At 37.6% G+C, this 25,138-nt stretch overlaps 1 protein-coding gene across 1 annotated transcript in view; it reads right to left on the bottom strand.

The window, feature by feature from the left end:
- GC (GC vitamin D binding protein) overlaps nt 1–24,851 on the bottom strand; it is a 40,407-nt gene extending 15,556 nt beyond the window's left edge. The window contains exons 1-6 of the mRNA XM_082653773.1: nt 24,618–24,851; nt 6,460–6,529; nt 5,747–5,879; nt 3,471–3,682; nt 2,201–2,333; nt 1,806–1,900 (exon numbers count right to left, since the gene is read on the bottom strand). Of these exons, the coding sequence (XP_082509899.1) occupies nt 1,806–1,900; nt 2,201–2,333; nt 3,471–3,682; nt 5,747–5,879; nt 6,460–6,529; nt 24,618–24,675 (701 nt within the window). The 5' untranslated portion in view covers nt 24,676–24,851. The remainder of the gene's footprint in view (nt 1–1,805; nt 1,901–2,200; nt 2,334–3,470; nt 3,683–5,746; nt 5,880–6,459; nt 6,530–24,617) is intronic.
- Between the last annotated feature and the right edge of the window lie 287 nt (nt 24,852–25,138).

Raw genomic sequence — 25,138 nt, 5'->3', positions numbered from 1 at the left:
CCCATAGATTGCCTTTTCACTTGGTTTTTTCCTTTAAAGTGCAGTAGTTTAAGCTTGATGTAGTCCTGTATATCTATTTTTGCTGTGACCTATGCTTTGTTATTTCCAAGAAATTGCCAAATCCAATGTCCTGAAGTTTATTCCCTATGTTTTCTTCTAGGAGTTTTATAGATTTAGATCTTTAATCCATTTTGAATTCATTTTAATATATGGTGTAAGGTAAGAGTTCAACTTCATTTTTTTGCAAGTGCAAATCCAATTTTTCCACACCATTTGTCGAAGAGACTTTTTTCTCAATCATGTAGTTTTGGCACCCTTGTGGAAAATCATTTGGCCATATATATTAGGGTTTCTATATGAGTGCTCTATTCTTTTCCACTGGTCTCTCTGCATCTTGTTAAGCCCATACCGCAGTGTCTTTATTACTGTTGCTTTGTAATATGTTTTGAAATCAAAGTGTGAGACCTCCAACTTTGTTGTTCTTTTTCCAGATTGTTTTGGCTATAAGGAGTCCCTTGATATTCCATATGAATTTTAGGGTGATTTTTTTTCTGTTTCAGCAAAAAAAAAAAAAAAAAAACCATTGGGATATTGATAGAGATTACATTGAATCTGTAGATTGCTTTGATAGTATGGATATTTTTACAACATTAATTCTTCCAATCCATAAGCATGAAATGTCTATTTGTAGTTTTGATTTCTTTTAGCAATACTTTGTTTTCATTAAATATTCTTTTAAAATATAATTATAACAAACTGTATGGCATTCTCTCATAAATGGATATATCATGATTGATTTAAATGTGCTCTATTAGGAAATATCTAAGTTTTTCATATTTAAAAAAAATGTGGCAGCAATGTTTTTAGCTAACTCTTTGTCCACACTCAGTGATAGTTCCTTGGAGTAAATTCCTAGACACTAATGCAAGTATAAATTTATGATTAAGACATATATGTATATTGTTATAGGGGGTTTTATACTATGAATTCCTATGCTCTGCATGCCAAATACTCTAAATGCAAGGAAAACTAAAGGGAAGTTTTAGAGAAGATGCCATTTAGTATTTCAGTAGTTCTAATGGAAGACTATTTTTTAAAGGACTCATGAAAGTAGTTTCTATGCCCTTTGGGGGAACATTAAGATCTGGTCCCAGCATGAATTCTTTCATTACCATTAGAGGAAAACACTTGTGGATCAGAGTAAAAGGAATTAAAGAGACTCTAAATACTGAAGATATAAAGCTGGCAAATCTAGATGTCTGAGAAGTTGAGGGAAGTGTAAACATAGAAACTGTCAAAATTGTGAAATTAACAATAGCCATACAAAAATCAAAGTGAAGCTTATAAACAAAGTAAGTAATTAGAATAAATTCATGAAGCTTAAGAGATGTACACTATAGAGCACAAAGCTTCATATAACAAGAATTCAGGAAGTTTTTTCCCAAGGAAAACATAGGCAAAGCAAGTAACACGTGATGAATAAAAACGATTGTTTTTGCTTATGTGTTTGTAATACATGCTAATATGAATACTGAGGAGATAATTTCTAGTGGTCTACCAGTCTTCCCATATGAGCATATGGAAAAGGTTGATTAAAATCAAATTATGTTTTAGAAAAGTTTTGTTCCTTATTCATATTTTGTGTGGAGAAAAGAAAAAATAACTGAGCCCTACTTGAGGATTATTGGAGCATAACACTATGGTCTGTATCTTCTATTACAAACATTTTCTTAGAGAATCCTAATATTATGGATCAATAGGGCAGAAACAAACAGCTATACATGCTGATGGTGCTAAATCTTTACCTGAGCCTTGATTTCTCCTTCCCATAAGCAGAGTATTGTGAACAGATTCTATTTGACATTATGGTGAGAAGTGATAAATGTTTAAGCTGAAGTCTCTAGAAAATAAATGAGAGAATGTCATTAGATGGTCAGGATCCATTGAAAGCAGTGTGCAGGAATGGCCAAAAAGAGACCATTTGGACTCCTTCTGATGACTAGAAAACTGAATTCTGACCAACGGAACTTTTTCCCCAGAGGTGATTGTGTGTTTTTTCCAATTAACAAAATACGAAAGAGACATTTTAAAAACGTTTACGGATTCCAGAATCGGAATCTTTCTAACATTATTTGAAAGGAACGGCATTAATAGAAGCAGAAGAAAAAAGAACATAACTATGTAACAAAATGACACTTACCTCTTTCAAAAAGCATACTGTTGGGTTTGGTGAGGTACAGCACAACCCTACCATGGAGAGAGAACTCTTGGTGTAACTGACTAATAGTGTCAAAGGAGCTTGTCCATAATTAATGGAATATTCATACATAAATCTGTGAGGGGAAAAATAGGATTGGTCAAAACATTTGTGGGAAACAGTCTTTTTCAGAAGTATTTTGATGGAAAAAGGGTGCATGTTAGTTGATAGTTATAATATCTAAAAAGCACTAGGGATTTAGAGAAAGGGTGATAATACTAGTCACTTTTAATCAATATCTTCATTTAAAAAATCGTTTCTAAATTTCCATGTAGATTACTTGGGAGGGGTCATTTGTCCCTTTATTCCTTTAGCATCTGCCATATGCATGGCCTATGGTAGCTGCTTATTAACGTTGGTGGAAAAAATTGAAATGAAGGTAATGGAATTATCTTTCATTATCTGTTTATTCTAGACAATTGCTGTGTATAGGCTTGTTTGTTGAAATTATTTTAATTTTTGTGAGCATAAGCCACTAAGTGTCTAAAGAGACTGAGATCTTAGGCAAAATCCTCCCTGAATTCACAGGGATGGGCAAGCCAACCAACTTTTATGAAATCACGACCTTGATTTCATACTTCTAAAGCCAGTTTGAATGATGTTGCTTTTGACTTCTGTGTGTGTATATATATATTTTTCTATTATCATAATTTTTTTACAACTTTATGATCTTCTGAGAGTAAAGAATCAATATATAATCGGCTCTTCATGAATGTTAAACAAGAAGGTAAAAGTAATAATGTCCAGTAATGTGGTACAACAAGTGTCATGTTCACAAGTGTTTCTGGGAATGTACTGTAAGAATGAAAAACTGTATTTCTTATGCTCTACTGGAAATTAAATACTTGTGCACAGCAATAAAATTCTATCAGATGGAGTGTGCAAGGATCCCTAACATAAGAGGAATCACAACAGCTGCTGTCAAATATTTGAACGTGTCATGTGGACAGGGGATCCAAGTGAGTCTGCTTCAGATACTAGAACTAGAATGAGAGAGGGTGGACGTTTGGGAAAGTTGACTTCATCTCCATCTGAGAAAGCTATTTGTAATAGGCACTGACAGAGATGGGATGTTGTGGGTGACAGTCAAGTTTTCGTTATTGGTAATTGTCCGGGTTGCGGTATAAGAGGTGTTTATATAGAATAGTGGGTTAGATTAGACATGTATGTTATTTTATGCCCTGAAGTTTTACATATGATGAAAGCAGCTTACTGATCAGCAAACCCCTTGGGATCTTTCCTGAATGCCTCACAGATCTCATCATTTGTTGGCTCTACATAGGTAGGAAATTCTTGTGGCTGGTGCTTCAGGGCAGCCATACAGAGTTTCTTTTCAAGGCCCTCTTTGGTGCAGCACTCGGGAGTTCCTGGGTGCACTGGGAATGGAGAGTCACTTTCACAGGACTTAGCAGACAATGCTGAAGTCTAGAATGAGAAAAGAAAAGTAAACTCACATATGTGCAAGTTTCCAGGCTTATAGTTCTCCATTTAGTATAACATCTTAGTCTTAAATTTTAAAATTCTCCTTAGTAACAAACTGGCCATGACAAGCTGCATTATTCTAGTTACAGGCTAGTACAGGGTCTTATGTTAAGACTCAGAGTAGGACCAAAAGAGAACCTTCATTAACAAGTTAACTGTATATGATTGCAGCTGTTAGAGGTTTGATCCTCTAGTACAGTGTTTATCCACAGGGATATTAACATCTCTAAGGATGAGGGAGGTCATTTGAAAAAGCTCCATTGATTCTGATGTGATCTCCCATCTGTATTCTGTTCTAAATACCATTAAGAATGGGGACCTCCCTCTTCCCTCCTCTCCTCCCTTTGTTAAATGAACAGGCTCTTAATCCTTGACTGCTTTCGTCTTCAACATTGATTTGCATTCTCCTACTCAATGGTTCTTTAGCCTGCTTTTGCATCAGTGTATAAAAATAAGAAATGCCAAAAAAGAAAAAAAGAAATACCTGGGCTGCATAACACAGAAATTCTGATCAGTAGGTCAAAGATGAGGCCTGAGGGCCTGTTTTTTCCCCAAAGTCCCAAAGTTTATTCTCCTATGCATCATGGGTTGAAGCACTGGTACAACTTAATTTACTGCCTCAACAGTGGTACATAGATACATGTGGGTGGACTAAGCCCATGGTAAGAGTACCAGCAAAGCAGTTGTAGCAACAAAATGTTCTTTTTGGAAAGAATTTGATACCTGGAATAAAAATGTGGAATAGAAATAGTCCCATGGAAATAGAAATAAGTCCATGGAAAAAATTGGGGATTTACATGGGAAAATGATTTTGACATCTTTACAGTTATTTTATAAGATATCTTTTGAAGATAAAACTTCTAAAGATCTTTCCTATCGATGAAGGAAAGCAAAGCAACATGATGAATCATTTATGTAAACCAAAAGTAAACAGTGAATCTTTTCCCATTTCTTTCCCTGGCAACTTTCCTATTTTTCCTTTTTTATTACCTCCTTTCAAATAAAAAAACAAAGTTTACAAAGAAAGTAACATATTTGTAGAAAAAAAAATTGCTTTGTAAAGCAGGAAAATGGTGTTATCCAAAAAATGTCAATGCTATCTCTGTTCTTATGATCTGTCTCTAACAGTCTTGGATGGGTCATGACCAAACATTTCTGGTCGAGGGATGGGTTAGCAAATATGTAAAACAAAATGGAAATAAAAATGTGTTCTGTTTTTTTGATTGTAGTTGGTAGTTTGCTTGTTTATTTTAAGATAGTGCAGAAGGTTGTGTTGAAATGACATATTATTTGTGGAGTTGTTGGTGGGAGAAAACGATAACGTTCTTAGAATGTAGATAAGGTCCAGGTAAAGAAATTAATAGGTAAGAGTCATAGAATATATTCTAATTAGATCTTTGGAGCATTGTGTCTGTTGGCTAACTGTTGAAGTCTTGAGCAATGAGACATTTGTCTGTAGAGGCCTTTATCAAGATGCAGCTAAATGTCATTTTTATTCTTCCGGATGACAGTATCAGTAAATTGCTAGAAACACCTGTAGTTTCACATTTTTCAGCTGTTGTCTATATTTTGAAAACTGTCATTTCAGCATTTTTAATTTCTGCATGTATATCTAAGGTAGAAAATGCAGAACTGTGTGTGTATATACAGGGCAATTTTTGAACCAACACTAAGTTTTTCCAGGGCACTTGGTACCAGTCTTGGCATGATACAGGTATGGGTATTGGTAGGCTTCTAAGATACACAGAATATATTCGAATTATTTCAAGAGGTCCATGAATTAATAATACACACCCCAGTTTTCTCATTTGAACCTTGTAGGACTAATGGGCAGAATTGGTTCACTATACCAGAATAAATTTGGACTCTAGGATAATAGACTTCGTATCTCCCTCAAACTTGGAGTAGGTGGGTTGCTGTCTAAAATTTCCCCAAGATACGATGTAAAGGCCTGTCTTGACCCCCTTCTATGGGCCAGCATAGACATGGCCAACCACACAATCCTACCCCGTTGTCATAACAGTCAGGGTCGGCCCCCTCAGCACAGCAGGCTTCTGTCAAGGAGACAACTTCATTCACAAGATGACTGATCTGTTCAAAGGTAGCACTGGGAAATTTTCTGCTGTATAGGACCATTGACCTGAGGAGAAATGGAAGTCAATGTATGCAGAATTTTTTAAAGTTTTCACATTTGCACATATTTTAATATGAAATCTATTCAATTTTTTAGTGGAATATTGCACCCATGTTCTTGACTAGTGAAAATATGACATTGGCTTTAAAAATAAGTTTATCTGGAACAAAGACGCATCTTGTAACAGTAGAACTTGGGTTTGGGAGTTCCATCAAACCAGCCTCATGTTCTTTCCTCTCTCAAGCCTCCCCAAATGAACCTTTCCTTTACCTTGCTGCCTTTGTTTGGCAGCGTCATAGCGTGTACTATTTGCCTTTTAATTCACCTTAGAAAACTATGCTTACTTGTTTTCTCAACTCATTAGTATACTTGTAACAAATTCTTAGACCATATTAACAATAGTTCAGCTGGAATCTTTGGATGTCCTCCATTTGCCTGACATCTCTGCCCACTTTGACCCTGGGGCTCTATCCTCTTAATCTTAATGGAGATCAGTTCAGTCCCTGACACAGAACTGAAAATACCTCACACTTAGCTTCATTCAAGGTCAGGTAACTAGGAGAGTGAGCGAGTACCTCATACTTACAAAGATGTGAAGTCATCTTTTCCCAGGCTGGCGAGTTCCTTGCAGACTTTATCTTTCTCATAATCTCGACCTAGGAACCAGAAATATATATTAAAAAAGTATCTTTTTCCTTTTAAATGAATGTTGCATTAAATGTATATATACAAAGGGATCTTCCACATGACTCATCAATGGTGAAAGTAGCATTTTTCTCAATACCTATATGCAATTACACTTTTTGGTGCCTTTCTGTTTTATCACAATGGATCAAAATTTGATGGCATGCTATAAACTTTAATGAAAATTAAAGAAATAAAATAAGAAAAAGGATTAACTATAGAGGGCAGACAACAGAAGCAAGAAGAACTACAATTCTGCAGCCTGTGGAAGGAAAACCACATTCACAGAAAGATAGACAAAATGAAAGGCAGAAGACTTTGTACCAGATGAAGGAACAAGATAAAACCCCAGAAAAAACAACTAAATGAAGTGGAGATAGGCAACCTTCCAGAAAAAGAATTCAGAATAATGACAGTGAAGATGATCCAGGACCTCGGAAAAAGAATGGAGGCAAAGATTGAGAAGATGCAAGAAATGTTTAACAAAGACCTAGAAGAATTAAGGAACAAACACCTAGAAGAATTAGAGAACAAACAGAGATGAACAATAACTGAAATGAAAAATACACTAGAAGGAATCAATAGCAGAATAACTGAGGCAGAAGAATGGATAAGTGACCTGGAAGATAAAATAGTGGAAATAATTACTGCAGAGCAGAATAAAGAAAAAAGAATGAAAAAAATTGAGGACAGTCTCACAGACCTCTGGGACAACATTAAATGCACCAACATTAACATTATAGGGGTCCCAGAAGGAGAAGAGAGAGAGAAAGGACCCGAGAAAATATCTGAAGAGATTATAGTTGAAAACTTCCCTAACATGGGAAAGGAAATAGCCACCCAAGTCCAGGTAGTGCAGAGAGACCCAGGCAGGATAAACCCAAGGAGAAACATGCCGAGACACATAGTAATCAAATGAATAAAAATTATTGAAAGCAACAAGGGAAATATGACAACATACAAGGGAACTCCCATAAGGTTAACAGCTGATTTCTCAGCAGAAAATCTACAAGCCAGAAGGGAGTGGCATGGTATGTTTAAAGTGATGAAAGGGAAGAACCTACAACCTTGCTGGATGTAATATCCAGCAAGGATCTCATTCAAATTTGACAGAGAAATCAAAAGTTTTACACACAAGCAAAAGTTAAGAGAATTCAACACCACCAAACCAGCACTACAACGAATGCTAAAGGAACTTCTCTAAGTGGGAAACACAAGAGAAGAAAAGGACCTACAAAAACAAACCCATAACAATTAAGAAAAGGGTAATAGGAACATACATATTGATAATTACCTTAAATGTGAAAGGATTAAATGCTCCAACCAAAAGACACAGGCTTGCTGAATGGATACAAAAACAAGACCCATATAGGTGCTGTCTACAAGAGACCCACTTCAGACCTAGGGACACATACAGAGTAAAAGTGAGGGGATGGAAAAAGATATTCCATGCAAGTGGAAATCAAAAGAAAGCTGGAGTAGCAATACTCATATCAGATAAAATAGGCTTTAAAATAAAGACTATTACAAGAGACAAGGAAGGACACTACATAATGATCAATGGATCAATCCAAGAAGATATAAGAATTATAAATATATATGCACCCAACATAGGAGCACCTCAATACATAAGGCAACTGCTAACAGCTATAAAGGAAACTGACAGTAACACAGTATTAGTGGGGGACTTTTAACACCTCACCACAATGGACAAATCATCCAGACAGAAAATTAATAAGGAAACACAAGCTTTAAATGACACAATAGACTGGATAGAGTTAATTGATATTTATAGGACATTCCATCCAAAAACAGATTACAGTTTTCAAGTGCACATGGAACATTCTCCAGGATCACTTCTTGGGTCACAAATCAAGCCTTAGTAAGTTTAAGAAAATTGATATCATATCAAGCATCTTTTCTGACCACAATGCTATGAGATTAGAAATCAACTACAGGGAAAAAAACATAAAAAACACAAATACAGGGAGGCTAAACAATACGTTACTAAATAACCAAGAGGTCCCAAAGAAATCAAAGAGGAAATCAAAAAATACCTAGAGACAAAGTACAATGAAAACACAACAATCCAAAACCCTTGGAATGCAGCAAAAGCAGTTCTAAGAGGGAAGTTTATAGCAATACAAGCCTACCTCAAGAAACAAGAAAAATCTCAAACTATCTAACGTTACACCTCAAGGAACTAGAGAAAGAAGAATAAACAAAACCCAAAATTAGCAGAAGGAAAGAAATAAAACATCAGAGCAGAAATAAATGAAATAGAAACAAAGAAAACAGTAGCAAAGATCAATAAAACTAAAAGCTGATCCTTTGAAGGTAAACAAAATTGATAAACCTTTAGCCAGACTCATCAAGGAAAATAGGGAGAAGACTCAAATCAATAACATTAGAAATGAAAAGGAGAAGTAACAATGGATACCGCAGAAATACAAAGCATCGTAAGAGACTGCTAAATGCAACTCTATGCCAATAAAATGGACAACCTGGAAGAAATGGACAAATTCTTATAAAGGTATAAACTTCCAAGACTGAACCAGGAAGAAATAGAAAATATGAACAGACCAATCACAAGTAATGAAATTGAAACTGTGACTAAAAATCCTCCGGACTTCCCTGGTGGCGCAGTGGTTGAGAGTCCGCCTGCCGATGCAGGGGACACGGGTTCGTGCCCCGGTCCGGGAAGATCCCACATGCCACAGAGTGGCTGGGCCCATGAGCCATGGCCGCTGAGCCTGCACGTCCAGAGCCTGTGCTTTGCAATGGGAGAGGCCACAACAGAGAGACGCCCATGTACTGAAAAAAAAAAAAAAAAAAAAATCTTCCTACAAACAAAAGTCCAGGACCAGATGGCTTCACAGGTGAATTCTATCAAACATTTGGAGAAGAGCTAACACCTATCCTTCTCAAACTCTTCCAAAATATAGCAGAGGGAGGAACACTCCCTCAATCTATGAGGCCACCATCACCCTGATACCAAAACCAGACAAAGATACTACAAAAAAAGAAAATTATAGACCAATATCACTGATGAATATAAATGCAAAAATCCTCAACAAAATACTAGCAAACAGAATCCACCAACACATTAAAAGGATCATACACCATGATCAAGTGGGATTTATCCCAAGGATCCAAGGATTCAATATACACAAGTCAATCTATGTGATACACCACATTAACAAATTGAAGGAAAACCATATGATCATCTCAATAGATGCAGAAAAAGCTTTTGACAAAATTCAACACCCATTTATGATAACTCTCCAGAAAGTGGGCATAGAAGGAACCTACCTCAACATAATAAAGGTCATATGTGAGAAACCCACAGCAAACATTCTCAATGGTGAAAAACTGAAAACATTTCCTCTAAGATCAGGAACAAGACAAGGATGTTCACTCTCACCACTATTATTCAACAAAGTTTTGGAAGTCCTAGCCACAGCAATCAGAAAAGGAAAAGAAATAAAAGGAATACAAAATGGAAAAGAGGAAGTAAAATTGTCACTGTTTACAGATGACCTGATACTATACATAGAGCATCCTAAAGATGCCACCAGAAAACTACTAGAGCTAATCAATGAATTTGGTAAAGTTGCAGGATACAAAATTAATGCACAGAAATCTCTTGCATTCTTATACACTAATAATGAAAGAAAAAGAAATTAAGGAAACAATCCCATTCACCATTGCAACAAAAAGAATGAAATACCTAGGAATAAACCTACCTAAGGAGACTAAAGACCTGTATGCAGAAAACTATAAGACACTAATGAAAGAAATTAAAGATGATACCAACAGATGGAGAGATATACCATGTTCTTGGATTGGAAGAATCAACATTATGAAAATGACTGTACTAACCAAAGCAATCTACAGATTCAATGCAATCCCTATCAAATTACCAATGGCAATTTTTACAGAACTAGAACAAAAAAAATCTTAAAATTTGCATGGAGACACAAAAGACCCCAAATAGCCAAAGCAGTCTTGCAGGAAAAAAATGGAGCTGGAGGAATCAGACTCCCTAACTTCAGACTATGCTACAAATCTACAGTAATCAGGACAGTATGGTACTGGCACAAAAACAGAAATATAGATCAGTGGAACAGGATAGAAAGCCCAGAGATAAACCCACACACCTATGGTCAACTAATCTATGACAAAGGAGGCAAGGATATACAATGGAGAAAAGACAGTCTCTTCAATAAGTGATGCTGGCAAAACTGGACAGCTACATGTAAAAGAATGAAATTAGAACACTCCCTAACACCATACCCAAAAATAAGCTCAAAATGGATTAGAGACCTAAATGTAAGATCGGACACTGTAAAACTCTTGGAAACATAGGAAGAACTCTTTGACATAAATCACAGCAAGATCTTTTTTGACCCACCTCCTAGAGTAATGGAAATAAAAACAAAAATAAACAAATGGGACCTAATGAAACTTAAAAGCTTTTGCACAGTGGAGGAAACCATAAACAAGGCGAGAAGACAACCCTCTGAATGGGAGAAAATATTTGCAAATGAATCAACGGACAAAGGTTTAATCTCCAAAATATATAAACAGCTTACGCAGCTCAATATTAAAAAACAAACAACCTGATCCAAAAATGGGCAGAAGACCTAAATAGACATTTCTCCAAAGAAGACATACAGATGGCCAAGAAGCACATGAAAAGCTGCTCAACATCACTATCAGAGAAATGCAAATCAAAACTACAATGAGGTATCATCTCACAACAGTTAGAATGGGCATCATCAGAAAATGTACAAACAAATGCTGGAGAGGGTGTGGAGAAAAGAGAACACTCTTGCACTGTTGGTGGGAATGTAAATTGGTACAGCCACTATAGAGAACAGTGTGGAGTTTCCTTAAAAAACTAAAAATAGAATTACCGTATGACCCAGCAATCCCACTAATGGGCATATACGCTGAGAAAACCATAATTCAAAAAGACACATGCACACCAATGTTCATTGCGGCAGTATTTACAATAGCCAGGTTGGGAAGCAACCTAAGTGCCCATCGAGAGATGAATGGATAAAGAAGTTGTGGTACATATATACAATGGAATATTACTCAGCCATAAAAAGAAAAGAAATTGAGTTATTTGTAGAGATGTGGATGGACCTAGAGTCTGTCATACAGAGTGAAGTAAGTCAGAAAGAGAAAAACAAGTATTGTATATTAACACATATATGTGGAACCTAGAAAAATGGTACAGATGAACCGGTTTGCAGGGCAGAAATAGAGACACAGATGTAGAGAACAAACGTATGGACACCAAGGGGGGAAAGTGTAGGGGGTGGTGGTGTGATGAATTGGGAGATTGGGATTGACATGTGTACCCTAATATTTATGAAATAGACAACTAATAAGAACCTGCTGTATAAAAAGTAAATACAATTTAAAAATTAAAAATATATGGTCTATATCAAAAAAATTAAAAATAAACAAAATGAAAACAAACTCAGATACAAATGGGTGGTTCCTCGCTGGTACTGGGGGTGTGGGTAAAATTGGTGAAAGAGATTAAGAGATAGAGGCCTTCGGTTATAAAATAAGCCATGAGGATGTAATATACAGCATAAGGAATATGGTCAATAATATTTCATAACTTTGGGGACAGACGATTATTAGACTTACTGTGGTGATCATTTCATAATGTATGCAAATGTCAAATCACTATGTACTACACCTGAAACTAACATAATATTGTATGTCAACTATATTTCAATAAATTTAAAAAAAGAATGAACTAATACTGAAAGCACGTAAGTCAAAATATGTATGCCAACTAGTGAGTCAGAACCTACTGATATAGCAATCATTCTTAGGTCCCATCTTTATAATAATGCTCAAATAAATAAAGCTTTTTATTCCTCCTTCCTTTCTTTGCCTCAGTTTCACCCAAGGCCTCAAAAGAACAAGGAACAAAAAATAAATGGAGAATATATCTACCTTCCGAAGTGAAGAGCTAGGCCCAGTAATGCGGGCCTTTAAAAGGGGGGTGTGAGCACTGGTGTTGCCTCCCTTGCTTCATTACCCACTTCCAGACTCTCTAAAGGAAGCTTAGGAATTCAGCTGAGGAAAAAGATGGAAATTAGGCAAAATAAGTTTTGGAGAAAGTTGTCAATGTGGTGGGTTTGGGAGAGTGGTGTGAGAGTGCATCTCCTTACTTCAAGCATAGTAAGGAGGGCTTCAAAGAAAACACTCAGACCTTGATAGGTGACCCTTGGAAGGTGGGGTACAATGGACAGGTGTCTGATTCAGACTGGAGAAATCTATGAGGTTAGAAAGGCTGGTTAAGTGGTCTGAGGCAACAAAGGAGAGGGTTGTGAGTGGGAAGTTCTGCTGTGGCCTGTGTACCTGATATAGATCGAGCAGGAGAACAAACTGTCCTGGAATCATCCTATCTTTTTTTTTTTTTTTTTTAAGGTAGGGAGACATTTATCTAGAAGGCAGCAGGCTACCAAAAGTAGGACGCCTCTGTGCAGATGCAGATAACTTGAAAATCAAAGGGAGGTCTTAAGGTGCCAGCTGGATGGAGAGATCCCCAGGGATGATGGGGAAAGAGATCTCCAAAGAACCCATGAAGAGAAAATATCAACTCTGAACATCTCCTGTAACCAGAGAAAACACCACTATCTCACCAAGCTGCCCATTTGAATGAGTGTTTGCTGCTGCTTACCTGTCCTACTAGCTTTTCTTTTCCCTGTGTTAACGCTGGAGGAACTAAAAGCAGCCTAGAGAGTAGCAGGAAGGAGAAGAGAACAGGCACAGGCAGAGGAAAGTGTATGCCTCCCTTTGCCACTAAAGGCAATAGGACTGAAACATGCCTGATCTGGGGGAGTAGCTTCAATTTTAAATGAATTTACAAATTTTTGACTTTAACCAGACAGTCCCATGATTGTTAACAGGTGGTTATTTTGATGTTCAAAAGGACCAGAGGACCTTATATGAGTGATCAGAAAAATCATAGAACCTACTTTTAAGTCCATTCGGGTGGTTGGGAAGAGCTAGTTTGCACAGGGGATGAGTTCTTTATTGATGGTGAGACCCACTTGTTCAGCACACCTGTTGCATATACAATAGGTGGACGCGTGGAAGGCAGCCAGTGTTTTTCTTCCCCGATTCATCATTTATGCAAGAACGTCTAGGAAATTTGCCAACATTTTGATGCTATATTTTTCCAAAAAAATGTAAGAAGTATAGAAATGGCCCAGTTCCTGTTCTAAATGGTTTTAACATTTAGTAACTTATCCTCCTGGATTTAAATATTGGGAAATCCATCTTGGATGATATGATGGCAATTACTGGTATGCATTTTACCCCCTAAATGTGCTCGCCTCAGCTCCATGGATGAATGAATATACATAAGGCAGAGTAGGAATTCTTTTTCTTTTAATTGGAGTATAGTTGATTTAAAATATTGTGTTTCAGGTGTACAGCAAAGTGATTCTGTTATACGTATATCCACTCTTTTTAAGATTCTTTTCCCATATAGGCCATTACAGAGTACTGAGTAGAGTTTCCTGTGCTATACAGTAGGTCTTTATTAGTCATTTATTTTATATCATATGATATTGCTTATATGTAGAAATTCTTGTTTTATGGTTTGGAGTGGAGGTGGTAGTGGCTGGATACTGGCTGGGGAAGATTTTGTTTTGGTTTTTTTTTCCTTTTAAAAAGATTCTCGGGACTTCCCTTGTGGCGCAGTGGTTAAGAATCCACCTGCCAGTGCAGGGGACATGGGTTCGATCCCTGGTCCGGGAAGATCCCACATGCCATGGAGCAACAAAGCCTGTGCGCCACAACTACTGAGCCTGCGCTCTAGAGTGCCCAAGAGCCACAACTACTGAAGCCCACATGCCTAGAGTCCGTGTTCCGCAGCAAGAGAAGCCACCACAGTGAGAAACCCGCACACCGCAATGAAGCGTAGCCTCCTGCAACTAGAGAAAGTCTGCGTGCAGCAAAGAAGACCCAACACAGCCAAAAAAAATTAAAAATATAAAAAATAAAAAGATTCTCTTTGGGATTTGTTAGAATTCATGTTAAAAATGCCTGATTTCAGCGAAAATTGCCTGTAGAGGAAGCTGTTGTACCCTACGTCTTTCAGGTGGACTGTTCAATGCATATAACTAAGGTGAGAAGTCAGAATTGAGGGACAAAGACCTTTTTAAGTGGCATTTTCTAATAAGGGACCAACTCAAATACCATCAAAATCACAAAGAAGGTGGATAAACCTGCATGATCAAATCGCACATTATCTTGGAAACTAGGACAAGACAGTAGGATTGATAGTGGCTTTTTATACTCTATTGACTGAGAACCTTCATATCTAGTACATTTTCTGTAATTTATTGACTTGTTTACAAGGTTGGATATTGTCACAGTTTCAGAAGGTCAAAATAAGGCAGAAATTTTCTGTTAATCATTAATGGTATTCAGTGGGACTGAAGATTAGGGCACAGGGAAAAAATTTAGGGTAGAGCTGTCTTCCTGTAGTGAGAAGATGTAGTATTAGGATGTCAGTGGAGTTTTATATTGCTCCTGGGTAGAACTGGGGAAAAAGGCTGGCAGTAGATTTTAGTTCAGTGTGAGAGAACTTTATAACTGTGGCTAATTAATAACTGAAATAATGAACAGCTTTTTTTTTTTTTTTTTTGCGGTACGCGAGCCTCTCACTGCTGTGGCCTCTCCCGTTGCGGAGCGCAGGCTCAGCGGCCATGGCTCACGGACCCAGCCGCTCCGCGGCATGTGGGATCTTCCCGGACCGGGGCACTAACCCGTGTCCCCTGCATTGGCAGGCAGACTCTCAACCACTGCGCCACCAGGAAAGCCCTGAACAGCTTTTTGAAGTGAGTTTGTTTTGTCCTTAAAATATTCAAATGGAGTTTAAATAATGGTATGTATTAGATTCCTGAATTTAGTACACAGTCGTATCCTCATGATCTTTGAGATCACTTCTAAAAGCTTACAAAATCACCCCTTTTAGAAACAGTAAGAAATTATACAGAATCTTTTTTCTCCCAAAGCTTATGGTTTCAAGCCACAAAAAATACTCAAATAAGAACTCCTTTGTTCTTAATGCAAAGGAAATAACTTTACTTAATAAACTCTCCCTATAAAACTGCAGAGGTCACTTTTGTTTTATTGTCACCATGCAAAATGAGAGCCTGCATTCGAGGGGGGCACCTCTGAACATTTAAAAAAATATTTTGTTTCTAACTTTCCAGATTTCTCACTTCATTAAGAAAGTAGAGTTTCATTCAGTGTGCTGAGAACGTGAGTGCATGTGAATATAGTATAAGTGGAAACTACAGTTTATCTCCTGATTTAATTAAAGCTATTTAAACAACTGAGATTGCACAGAAACACATTGGAATCCATGGGTGTTATGTACTGCTTTAGTTAGAATGCAGTGACAGAAAACTGGGAAACTAGATCAACTACACAAGACTTAAAATGGTTTTGGAACCATTTTTGCTGGAATATTCAATCTTGGGCAAAACAGAAGCAAGGGAAAAAGCCCAAATAGGCGTTGAAGAAATTCAGAATTAAAATATGAGGATAAAACTGCAAAGTAACCTGTAGAGGAAGCCATTGCACCATGTATTTTTCAGGTGGATTACTTGAAATATTTCTGATTAAAAAAAATTCATCTATTCATTTATTCAAAGAGAAGACCTGGAGCTGAACTGGTTAAGCGAGTATGTTAATCACTTTCTCATCTTCCAAACCTAACAAATACTGAACTTAATTTGCCATGAGATTGTTCTAAATCAATTCCCTATTCCATGGAGTATTGCTTAATGTTTTCACACCAGTTGAGCTCACTTTCATTTATATAATTAAATCCTATATCAAATGAATTGTAAATGACTTACTCTGTTCTTTAATGTGCCATGTGGTTATGAAGAGGGCAATCTGGACTTTGATACGGCACTAGTAAATATTGGCATAATCCTAGTGACACTGGCGAAATCATTTTCACATTGTGACCCCTAAACACTCAATGTTTACAAATGTCGTTAACAGAATTGTTGCTTTTTGCAATAGCATGTCCCTCTTCTGTCTGTATTGTGAAACATTTTGGTAAGTTGTGCCTAACTCTGGACTTTTGAAAACATTTGGTTTACTTTCGGGAAATCTTTACTGCTTCATGCATCTCTCCTCTCCCAACACAGCTGACGATACTCATTCATAGTTGCAACGGACATGTCTTGAAGACTTACTCTGTGCCAGGCATTGGGTTCAGTATTGAATATACAATAAAGAGCAAAATCGACACATCCTTGCCCTTATGGAACTTTTAATCTAGTGGGGATAGACAATATGATACTCATTGTTATGGTACAAACTTTACTAAAAAGAGTATTTTGAATGCTTTAACTATTGTTATAATCATTCTCTAAAACGAGTTTGGTCCTCTAGAAAAGCTGTTTGTATACCGGGAGCAATGGTTGGAGCCTATATATGTTGTGTTGAATAAAAACGCTTATATAGGATTCTAGGAACTGTCTTACGTTGCTATTTTCCTATTCTGGAGAATCATGGGCTTTCAGAACTGTTGGGCGTTTATATTTTTGAAATTTTATTCCTTTGACACTTTTATTTCCATTCTGCACTGACAGACTCATCTATGTCAGAAAAGGTCAGTGTATTAGTGCGTTTTTTTTTTTAACTTAATATGGTTTGTAGTATTCGTTCAAACTAGGTGGGCTACATATTCAGAGTAGTGGTTTTAGTTGAGAAATTAAATATTGTTGGGCTGGTTTAGGAAGTTGCCCTGATTATTGGAACTAAAGAAAACTGCCGATATGTCATTAGAAACATTGTCAACGAAGAAATGGTATTCAAATTAGTACTTTTATTTCATTTCTCAGGCTTTTTGGGTCTCATTTCCGTTGACATTTTAAATCATTATTAAATAAAGCATTGATCTGGTTTCATATTGATGTTTGCAAGCAGGGGTGCAGTTTTGAGCTTAAGTCAATAGAAAGTAAACCTAGAGTTCTGCATGACATCTATAGATTAACTATCTAGAGGAAATTAACTGTACCTCTTAGGATGCTATCAGTGGAACATTTCAGATGTTGAAAATTCAAAATCAGTAGAAGATATAGGGGCAACGGGTCAGTTGCCCCAATACTAAAATTGCCGTAGAGGATGGCCTCATAGACTCACTCAAATTTGATGCCTTTGGTTTCAACACGGGTGGTAGCCCATATAGGTGCTACACTCACCAAAGTCCCAGAGGAGGCGTTCTTCCTCCACACATCTCATTCCACCTCGCTTTTCCTTCACAAGTTGAGCACCCTGTCATCAACAAATGCTTTTGCAGAGGTGAAGATAAGGGAGCAAGTTTCCGTCTCCCACCTTTGGCATGAGTGAGGGTGGTGTCTTTGGTATCCTGAATTGGAAACTTAGAATGCATTACAGGGCTTAGTTTTTAAAACAATATAAGAATAAATAACATGATAAAGCACATACAAGAAACTTGAAAGCCACCAATACTTAAGGAACTGAGGTCTGATATTAGAGATAAGAATAAGAATACAACACCAATAGCAGCAGTAGTGATCATTGCCATGGAAGAGATTGAAACAAAGCATATGAACCCATGGAATGGAAGAGAGCTTTTAGAAAACCTCATGAAAGGAACTATTACTTGAAGTGGACCATGAATGATGGGCAGGATTTTAACAGGAATAAGTGAATTTGGAGAGGAATTTTAAGTGGAGAGAACATGAAGAAATATCTGAAGTTAGAAAATCTCCAGTCATATCTGGAGAATGAGTAATCCAATAAAACTGAAGCAGTGGAATTAAATACTAGAAAACTTGATCACCAAAGTTTTACTTATTTTTTAAGGTAATGGGGTATCTATTGAAATACATTCATGGAGAGGAATGACCAACTCAGAGCTGTACTCAAGGAAGAGTAATCTTGGGATCTAAGCAAAATAGTACCTTGTTATTAAGGCTGTTCTGTGAAATATGTTAGTCTATGTAAAAATGCCTAGCATATCTCCTGCCTAACGTGGTAAAAACACAATGAATGTTAGCACCTCTTCTTACAGTAAAATCCAGTGATGATACCTATATGCCCTTGTGATAAGGATCCCATGTGGCTTGCTCCAGTCCTTCTCTCAGATGGTAGGCTAAATTACTTTCTGGTCAGAAGGAAATGGAAGAGAATAGAAAACTCCCAGGAAGCATGGAAATGAGTTAACATGTACCCCAGTTATCTCCTGGCCAGTTCTCCCTGGATCTGACCAATGAGATGATAGTCTATCAACAGTGAGATGTTTTCACTCAATGATCCTTTCCTTGGGGAAGTTCCAGCCTGTCACAGAACCCAGAAACCTACAGTATTAGGTTTCTATTGCTACTGTAACACATTACCACAAATGCAGTGGCTTAAACTTACTGCTTTACATTTCTACTGGGTAGACAGACACAGGTCTCACTGGGCTAAAATCAAGGTGTCAGCAGGATTGTGTTCTTTCTGGATGCTCTAGGGGAGAATCCACTTCCTTGTCTACTCCAACTTCTAGAGGTGGCCTAGCATTCTAGGCTCAAGGCCTCCTTCCTCCATCTTCAAAGCTGGCAACTTTGTGTCTCTTTGTGCCTTTTCTCTTTAGTGACATCATCCTCTGACTGATTCTGTTTTGCTCCCTTCTTTTGATTACTTTGGCCTCACTCAGATAATCCAGCATTGTTTTTCTACTTTAAGGTCTGCTGACTAGCAACCTTTATTCTGTCTGAAACCTTAATTCCCCTTTGTGATGTGAGCTAACCTCTTAGCCCGTTCCAGGCATTAGAATGTCAACATTTTTGGAGGATGCTCATTCTGCCTAACGTACACATTACTATTTAAGCCTGAGGTTGTACCCACTGTCACATGACTCCAAACAGAGACCAGAATTGGGGTGGGTTTGTATCAGACAGTCTGATAGCTAGAATCCCACCAGTCAGCTATACATGTTCACCCCTAGCATTTCATTTACCTTCCCAACAGTGATCCTAATTTTTATGTATTTCATTTTTGGACTCTACTTACCAGGTTATGTCAGGTTTTGCATTGTGTTTTAATATGAATTGATTGGGGAAGGGATGGGAGGTAGGGATTTTGTTAGGGAAGCCACTACAATAGCTGGGTGAAGGTTAATAAGGGCCTGCACAAGGACAGTATAAGAAAGTGGAAATGTAGTAGAAAAGAGCCAGTGTTCCCAGGCTTTGAGAACTAGATCTATGCAGGGGGTAAAGGAGACAGACAAAAGGACCACTGAGGAGTTTCGGTACAAGGCTGACATATTTTAGGGCTGAAATTTATAGAATATAGAAATGATTGGATACTGATAACAAAAGTGTATAAAATAAAATCCAACAGTGCTCTACAGGATTGAACATAAATGATTTAGAGGCGATAGTGCCAGGAAAACAGGAAGTTAGAAGACAGAGCTAGTTTCATGGAATAGGGATGAACTGGGATTTGGATCAGCTGTGGATGACCGTGGTGGACAGAATGAATTTCACTTACTTCCCCCTAAACTGGTATCAATGATTGGCTCTCTCTTACACTTATTCTAAGATTAGTGAAAGTATTTCAGGTATGTGTCTCATGAGAGGCAGCAAAGCAGTGATTTTGAGTGACTGTAAACCCAGTGAATTGATGTAAAATCCTGATCCTGACACTTAACTAGCTCAGTTACTTTGGATAAGTTACTTAACCCCTCTCTTCCTCAGTTTTCCCCATTTATAAAATGGGGATAATAGTACTGAGCTCATCATGGTGTTGAAAGGATGAAATAAGTCTATCTGAAAGATTTTAAACATGTTAACATATTGTAAATAAACTATTAGCTATTTTATTCAATGGATATAATCTAGTGCCCATGCTTCACAGTGAATACTATATATAAAACTTATAATGAAAATAACAAAAGACTTAAAGTTTACTCCTTCCAGGATATATATTATGTGTCCTAGTTGATATTTAATTTTCCTTAAAGACTCAAAACTACCTTATGAGGTAGGTACTCTAATAACCTTAGTTTTCTGATTTTACACACAAAAAACTGCTACACATAATATATGGCAAGTAGTGTTCTAAAACTGAGAATTCCAGCAAGGAACAAAAAGTCCTTGATTTCACGGAGCTTACATTCTACATCTTACTTTCATTACAATAAACAAATGAACAGCTGGTAATAAGGTGATGAGTGCTAAAAATAAAAGCAAAATAAAACAACAAAAACAGGGTAAGGGAATAGAGAAAAATGGAGTAGTAGGTGCTATTTGAGGTAGATTGGTCAGGGAAGTCTTCTCTGTATGTGAACTTGGAGCAGACAGAGGGGATCCATGTTCTAAGATGAGTGAGGTGCTAAGGCAGATCCCTGGGGTGCAGAATACAGAGAGTGGGAGCTAGTGGAGGCCAGTGTGGCTGAAACAGAGTGAACTGGGGGGGAAATAGAGAGGAGGGTAGCAGTGGGCAGAATAAAGAAGTTAAGTGACCATAGATACTAGGGGGAGGGTAATCAGTTCCTTTTAAGGATTTCTTCATCTTCTTTCTGTATAGATCAACCTTGTGACCTGTTAAAGTATGCTTACTCATCCCCATACCCCATATATGATGGTGAATTCATACTGGCATTGCACCTCATAGCAATGAAGCATAATTTTGCTATTGGGTTAACATTGCTTTCTGTTTGTTTGTTTTTGCAGTACGCGGGCCTCTCACTGTTGTGGCCTCTCCCGCTGTGGAGCACAGGCTCCGGACGTGCAGGCTCGGTGGCCATGGCTCACGGGCCTAGCCGCTCTGCAGCATGTGGGATCTTCCCGGACCGGGGCACGAACCCGTGTCCCCTGCTTAGGCGGGCGGACCCTCAACCACTGCGCCACCAGGGAAGCCCTAACATTGCTTTTGATGATGAAGTTAGCTACCTCTTTGACTTCAGCTCTTCCTCCTTTCCTCCTTTCACTTCTCAGCTAAGCCTCTTTAATGCTTTTACTCTGGGTGCTTTGTGAACTTGGATCAGGTCGTATTTGTTCCTAGCTCAGGACATTTGCCCCAGAGTTCGTCAGCTTGAAATATACTTCTAGATATTTGCATGGCTGTCTTCTTTTCATCATGTAGATCTCAAATCCTATGTTGCCTCCTCAGTCACCTGAGGAGGTGACTAAGCACTAAAATAAGCATAAAATTATGCTTATTTTGCAGAGAGCATATACAGACATATCTGGGAAAGTATCAATAGAATATCTTCTTATTCTAAATTACTTCTCTTTAGCATTCTGTACAGCTGTGTTCCTGAATCAAACTGAGGGCAATTTTGTTTTTCACATGGCTCCTGATGAAGGGGTGGCAACTTGTAGAAAAGAGAAACAGTGATTCAGTGGTGGTTTGGAAGATTGGGATGAAACATATTGTCTTAGGGCTGTTTCGACAGGTAAGTGGAAGAAGGAGAAATACAGCTTCCTCCCCACCTCAAGGGGAATTGACTTTCTTCTTGCTATTCGATACCATGTTTAATAAAATTATGCTGAGAATGAAATGCTTAAAGCAAAAGGAAAATGTTCTTGCCAATAGCTCTTATAAACAGCAGTGCTTTGCTTCCTGTAGCATTATTTCTTTGGTAATTGTGTAGCAATTGTGTAGTAATTGTGTAGCCTTCTTGTTTCTTGGGAAGAGGGAAAGATATGATTTAGATTAGTGCTTTATCCATTTCAGTTTTTTTTTTTTTTTTTTTTTTTTTTTTTTTGCGGTACGCGGGTCTCTCACCGCTGTGGCCTCTCCCATTTTGGAGCACAGGCTCCGGACGGGCAGGCTCAGCGGCCATGGCTCACGGGTCCAGCCGCTCCGCGGCATGTGGGATCTTCCCGGACTGGGGCAAGAACCCGTGTCCCCTGCATCGGCAGGTGGACTCTCAACCACTGCACCACCAGGGAAGCCCCCGTTTCAGTTTTGAGTAAAGAAGCCAAGTGGAGGCAATTGGCAAACATAACTTTCTTGCCTCTCACAGGGCAGCTAAAGTGGATATTATAATATCATTTAGATCTGGCATATTTGGTAAGCCCTTCTCTCTCAAGATGTACCCAAGGGCTTGTGAACTGAATCCCCAATGCCATTTGATAGAAGAGGATGAGCCTGACTGGAGCTAACATTCATATTATATCCACTTTAGAACTGAGGTTTTCCAAAGACTGCTTCCATGGGATATAGGCATTTTAGGAAAGAGCCCATGCGTTTGGGAAACTTTATTGTTTTGAATAAAGTTAAATTATCTTGTTTTGATTTCTCAGAACTCTTAGGACAACAAAAACATTGATTATGAACCAACCAAGAAAGACTAATGTCTGGCTTATTTCTTAAATATGTTTGTCCATAGAAACATATTTCCAAAATGAGTCTTGAAGGAAATACACCTTGGAAAAGAGGTTCTAGACAAATGCTTTGGGTGATTGGTCAGCTCTGTAGAACTAGGCAGAGAACTGCAACCCAAACCAATCCTCCAGCATCCAAAGTTCCTCTCAACTCCTTCAATCTGTACACTTCCTGCCAGGAGTGAGCACACCTAGCTTCCAGATAAAACACTGACTTGGTATTTCAGTTATGCTCAGGTATTACAGAACAGAGGACTGATGGGTCAGGACTACTGTCCCCAAATATTGGACATTTATTATGTAGGTAATTGTACTTTATGTCTCAGGAGTCATGATCTGACCTATGGAACATAGGTAATCGAGTTCATTGTGAAGTTCAGACCTTCAAGGGAGCTTACTTGAAGTTTTTAGCATCTGTTTCATCAGAGGCTGAGTGAATACTAAAGGATGTTGAAATAGAGGTTGCAGAATACTGTTATTCTCCAAAGCACTGTAATTCTTTGAAGTGAAGCCAATGTACATTTATTGAGTCAGTAGTTCAAAATGGCACATTATGGCATCCACATATAATCCCAGGACATAACCATTACTGGACTTTCTGTGTTTTGAAAATCCAGATCTGAACCTACTTCAGGAGGACTTTTCAGGTTCAGATCTGCCTCAGGGAAACCATGGGTGAAGGAGTAAACTTTCAGGGTTCCTTGGGATCTGGGCTATTCAGAGGTCTTGTAAGGGACATGAATAAGACAAAATTTAAAATAATTTAATGACAAAAATGAGGTTTTTTTAAAAAAAAAAGTAAAAATAAGGTCAGGAGTAAGGTTATTCTTGTCATAATTAATAACTGTTAATTCCTGGGATACACGCATTTTATTCCACTGGTTAAATGTTATTAATATGACTTGGGTAAAGCCGTTAACTGGAAGCACTACATGAAAATTTTAATTTTTTGAAGCCGGATGAATGCAGATTCCTTTTATAAGCATTAAAGAATCAGCCAGAAAGTAAATTGGAACTGATTATGAATTTCGCAGCTTGGGAACTTATAAAGTTGTATATTGCTCAAAGACGAAGACACCATGTGATGAATGAACTTAATGAAAAATATAGCTCAGAGACCTTGATAGTCATATTTCTTAGCTAATGAATTCTTTTATGTGAGATATTTTAGAAACTATAATGCGTTTTCAAATATTACATATAGAGGATTCCTTGAAGAAGATCAAAGAAATCTGTTGACTTCATCATTGATATGGTATATTGTACTCTCACTGGCAATGAATATTTGAAGTCTGAAAGAGCTCAGTGATGGATCATAGCCTCCATTTGCACTCTCCTTTAACAAATTAAAAAATTCTAATTTTGAACCATTTTTTAAGATCTTGGTTATCAAGAAAACAGGGAAAGTGACAAATTATATAGTTTTTCTTTCTTTCATGGAATTCTTATTGTGACTTCTTGGCTATTCTAATTGAACACTCTATGTGACATTTGAGCTCAGATTAACCCCCCTTTGATTCCTCCCTCTCTCCCCAACATATGCACTGATTCTTCTGTTTTTCACCTTGTGTATAATTTTTAAAATGGTAACAAAATTAGGCTAGTTGAGAGTTCTTGTAAATGGTCACAGCACTGTAAGTCTTACCTCTCTCTAGAGCATGCACAAATGCTACAGCAAGCAGGAAAACCAGGATCCTCTTCATTTTTCTGCCGGCAAGTCCTGTAGCACTCCTGTCTCCTGTATGTTACCCAGTTAAAAAAAAAAAAATGGCATCCAAAAGTAACCAATTCCCTTTTACTAATAAGATTCCTGACTGTGAGCTAATCAATTATTAATCTCTACATGGAAGGAAGGGCAGTCATCCTTGGGCCACAAGAGATAAAATATCATCAATCAAGGCAAATAGACAACCTGGGGAAAAAGTAGTGGAAAATCTAGGAGATTTTAATCATTAACTTTGTCAAACTGCAAAAGAGTCAGGGTATATATAGATTTTTTCCCCCCCACTTCTGCTTTTTGCTAAAGCTTATCTAATGTATTTATGGGCACATTTTCCCTCCCTCTTTCTGTGTTGTCTTTGGACATTCCCTACCCTTCTCATGTGTATAAATGGAAACTTGGAGGTGTCTCTTTGTTTAAACCTACTACAAATAAAGATTATCTTA

Source organism: Grampus griseus (assembly GCF_964374135.1).
Source record: "Grampus griseus genome assembly, chromosome: 4".
NCBI classification, from domain to species: Eukaryota; Metazoa; Chordata; class Mammalia; order Artiodactyla; family Delphinidae; genus Grampus; species Grampus griseus.
This window is presented reverse-complemented; position numbering and strand designations above follow the sequence as displayed.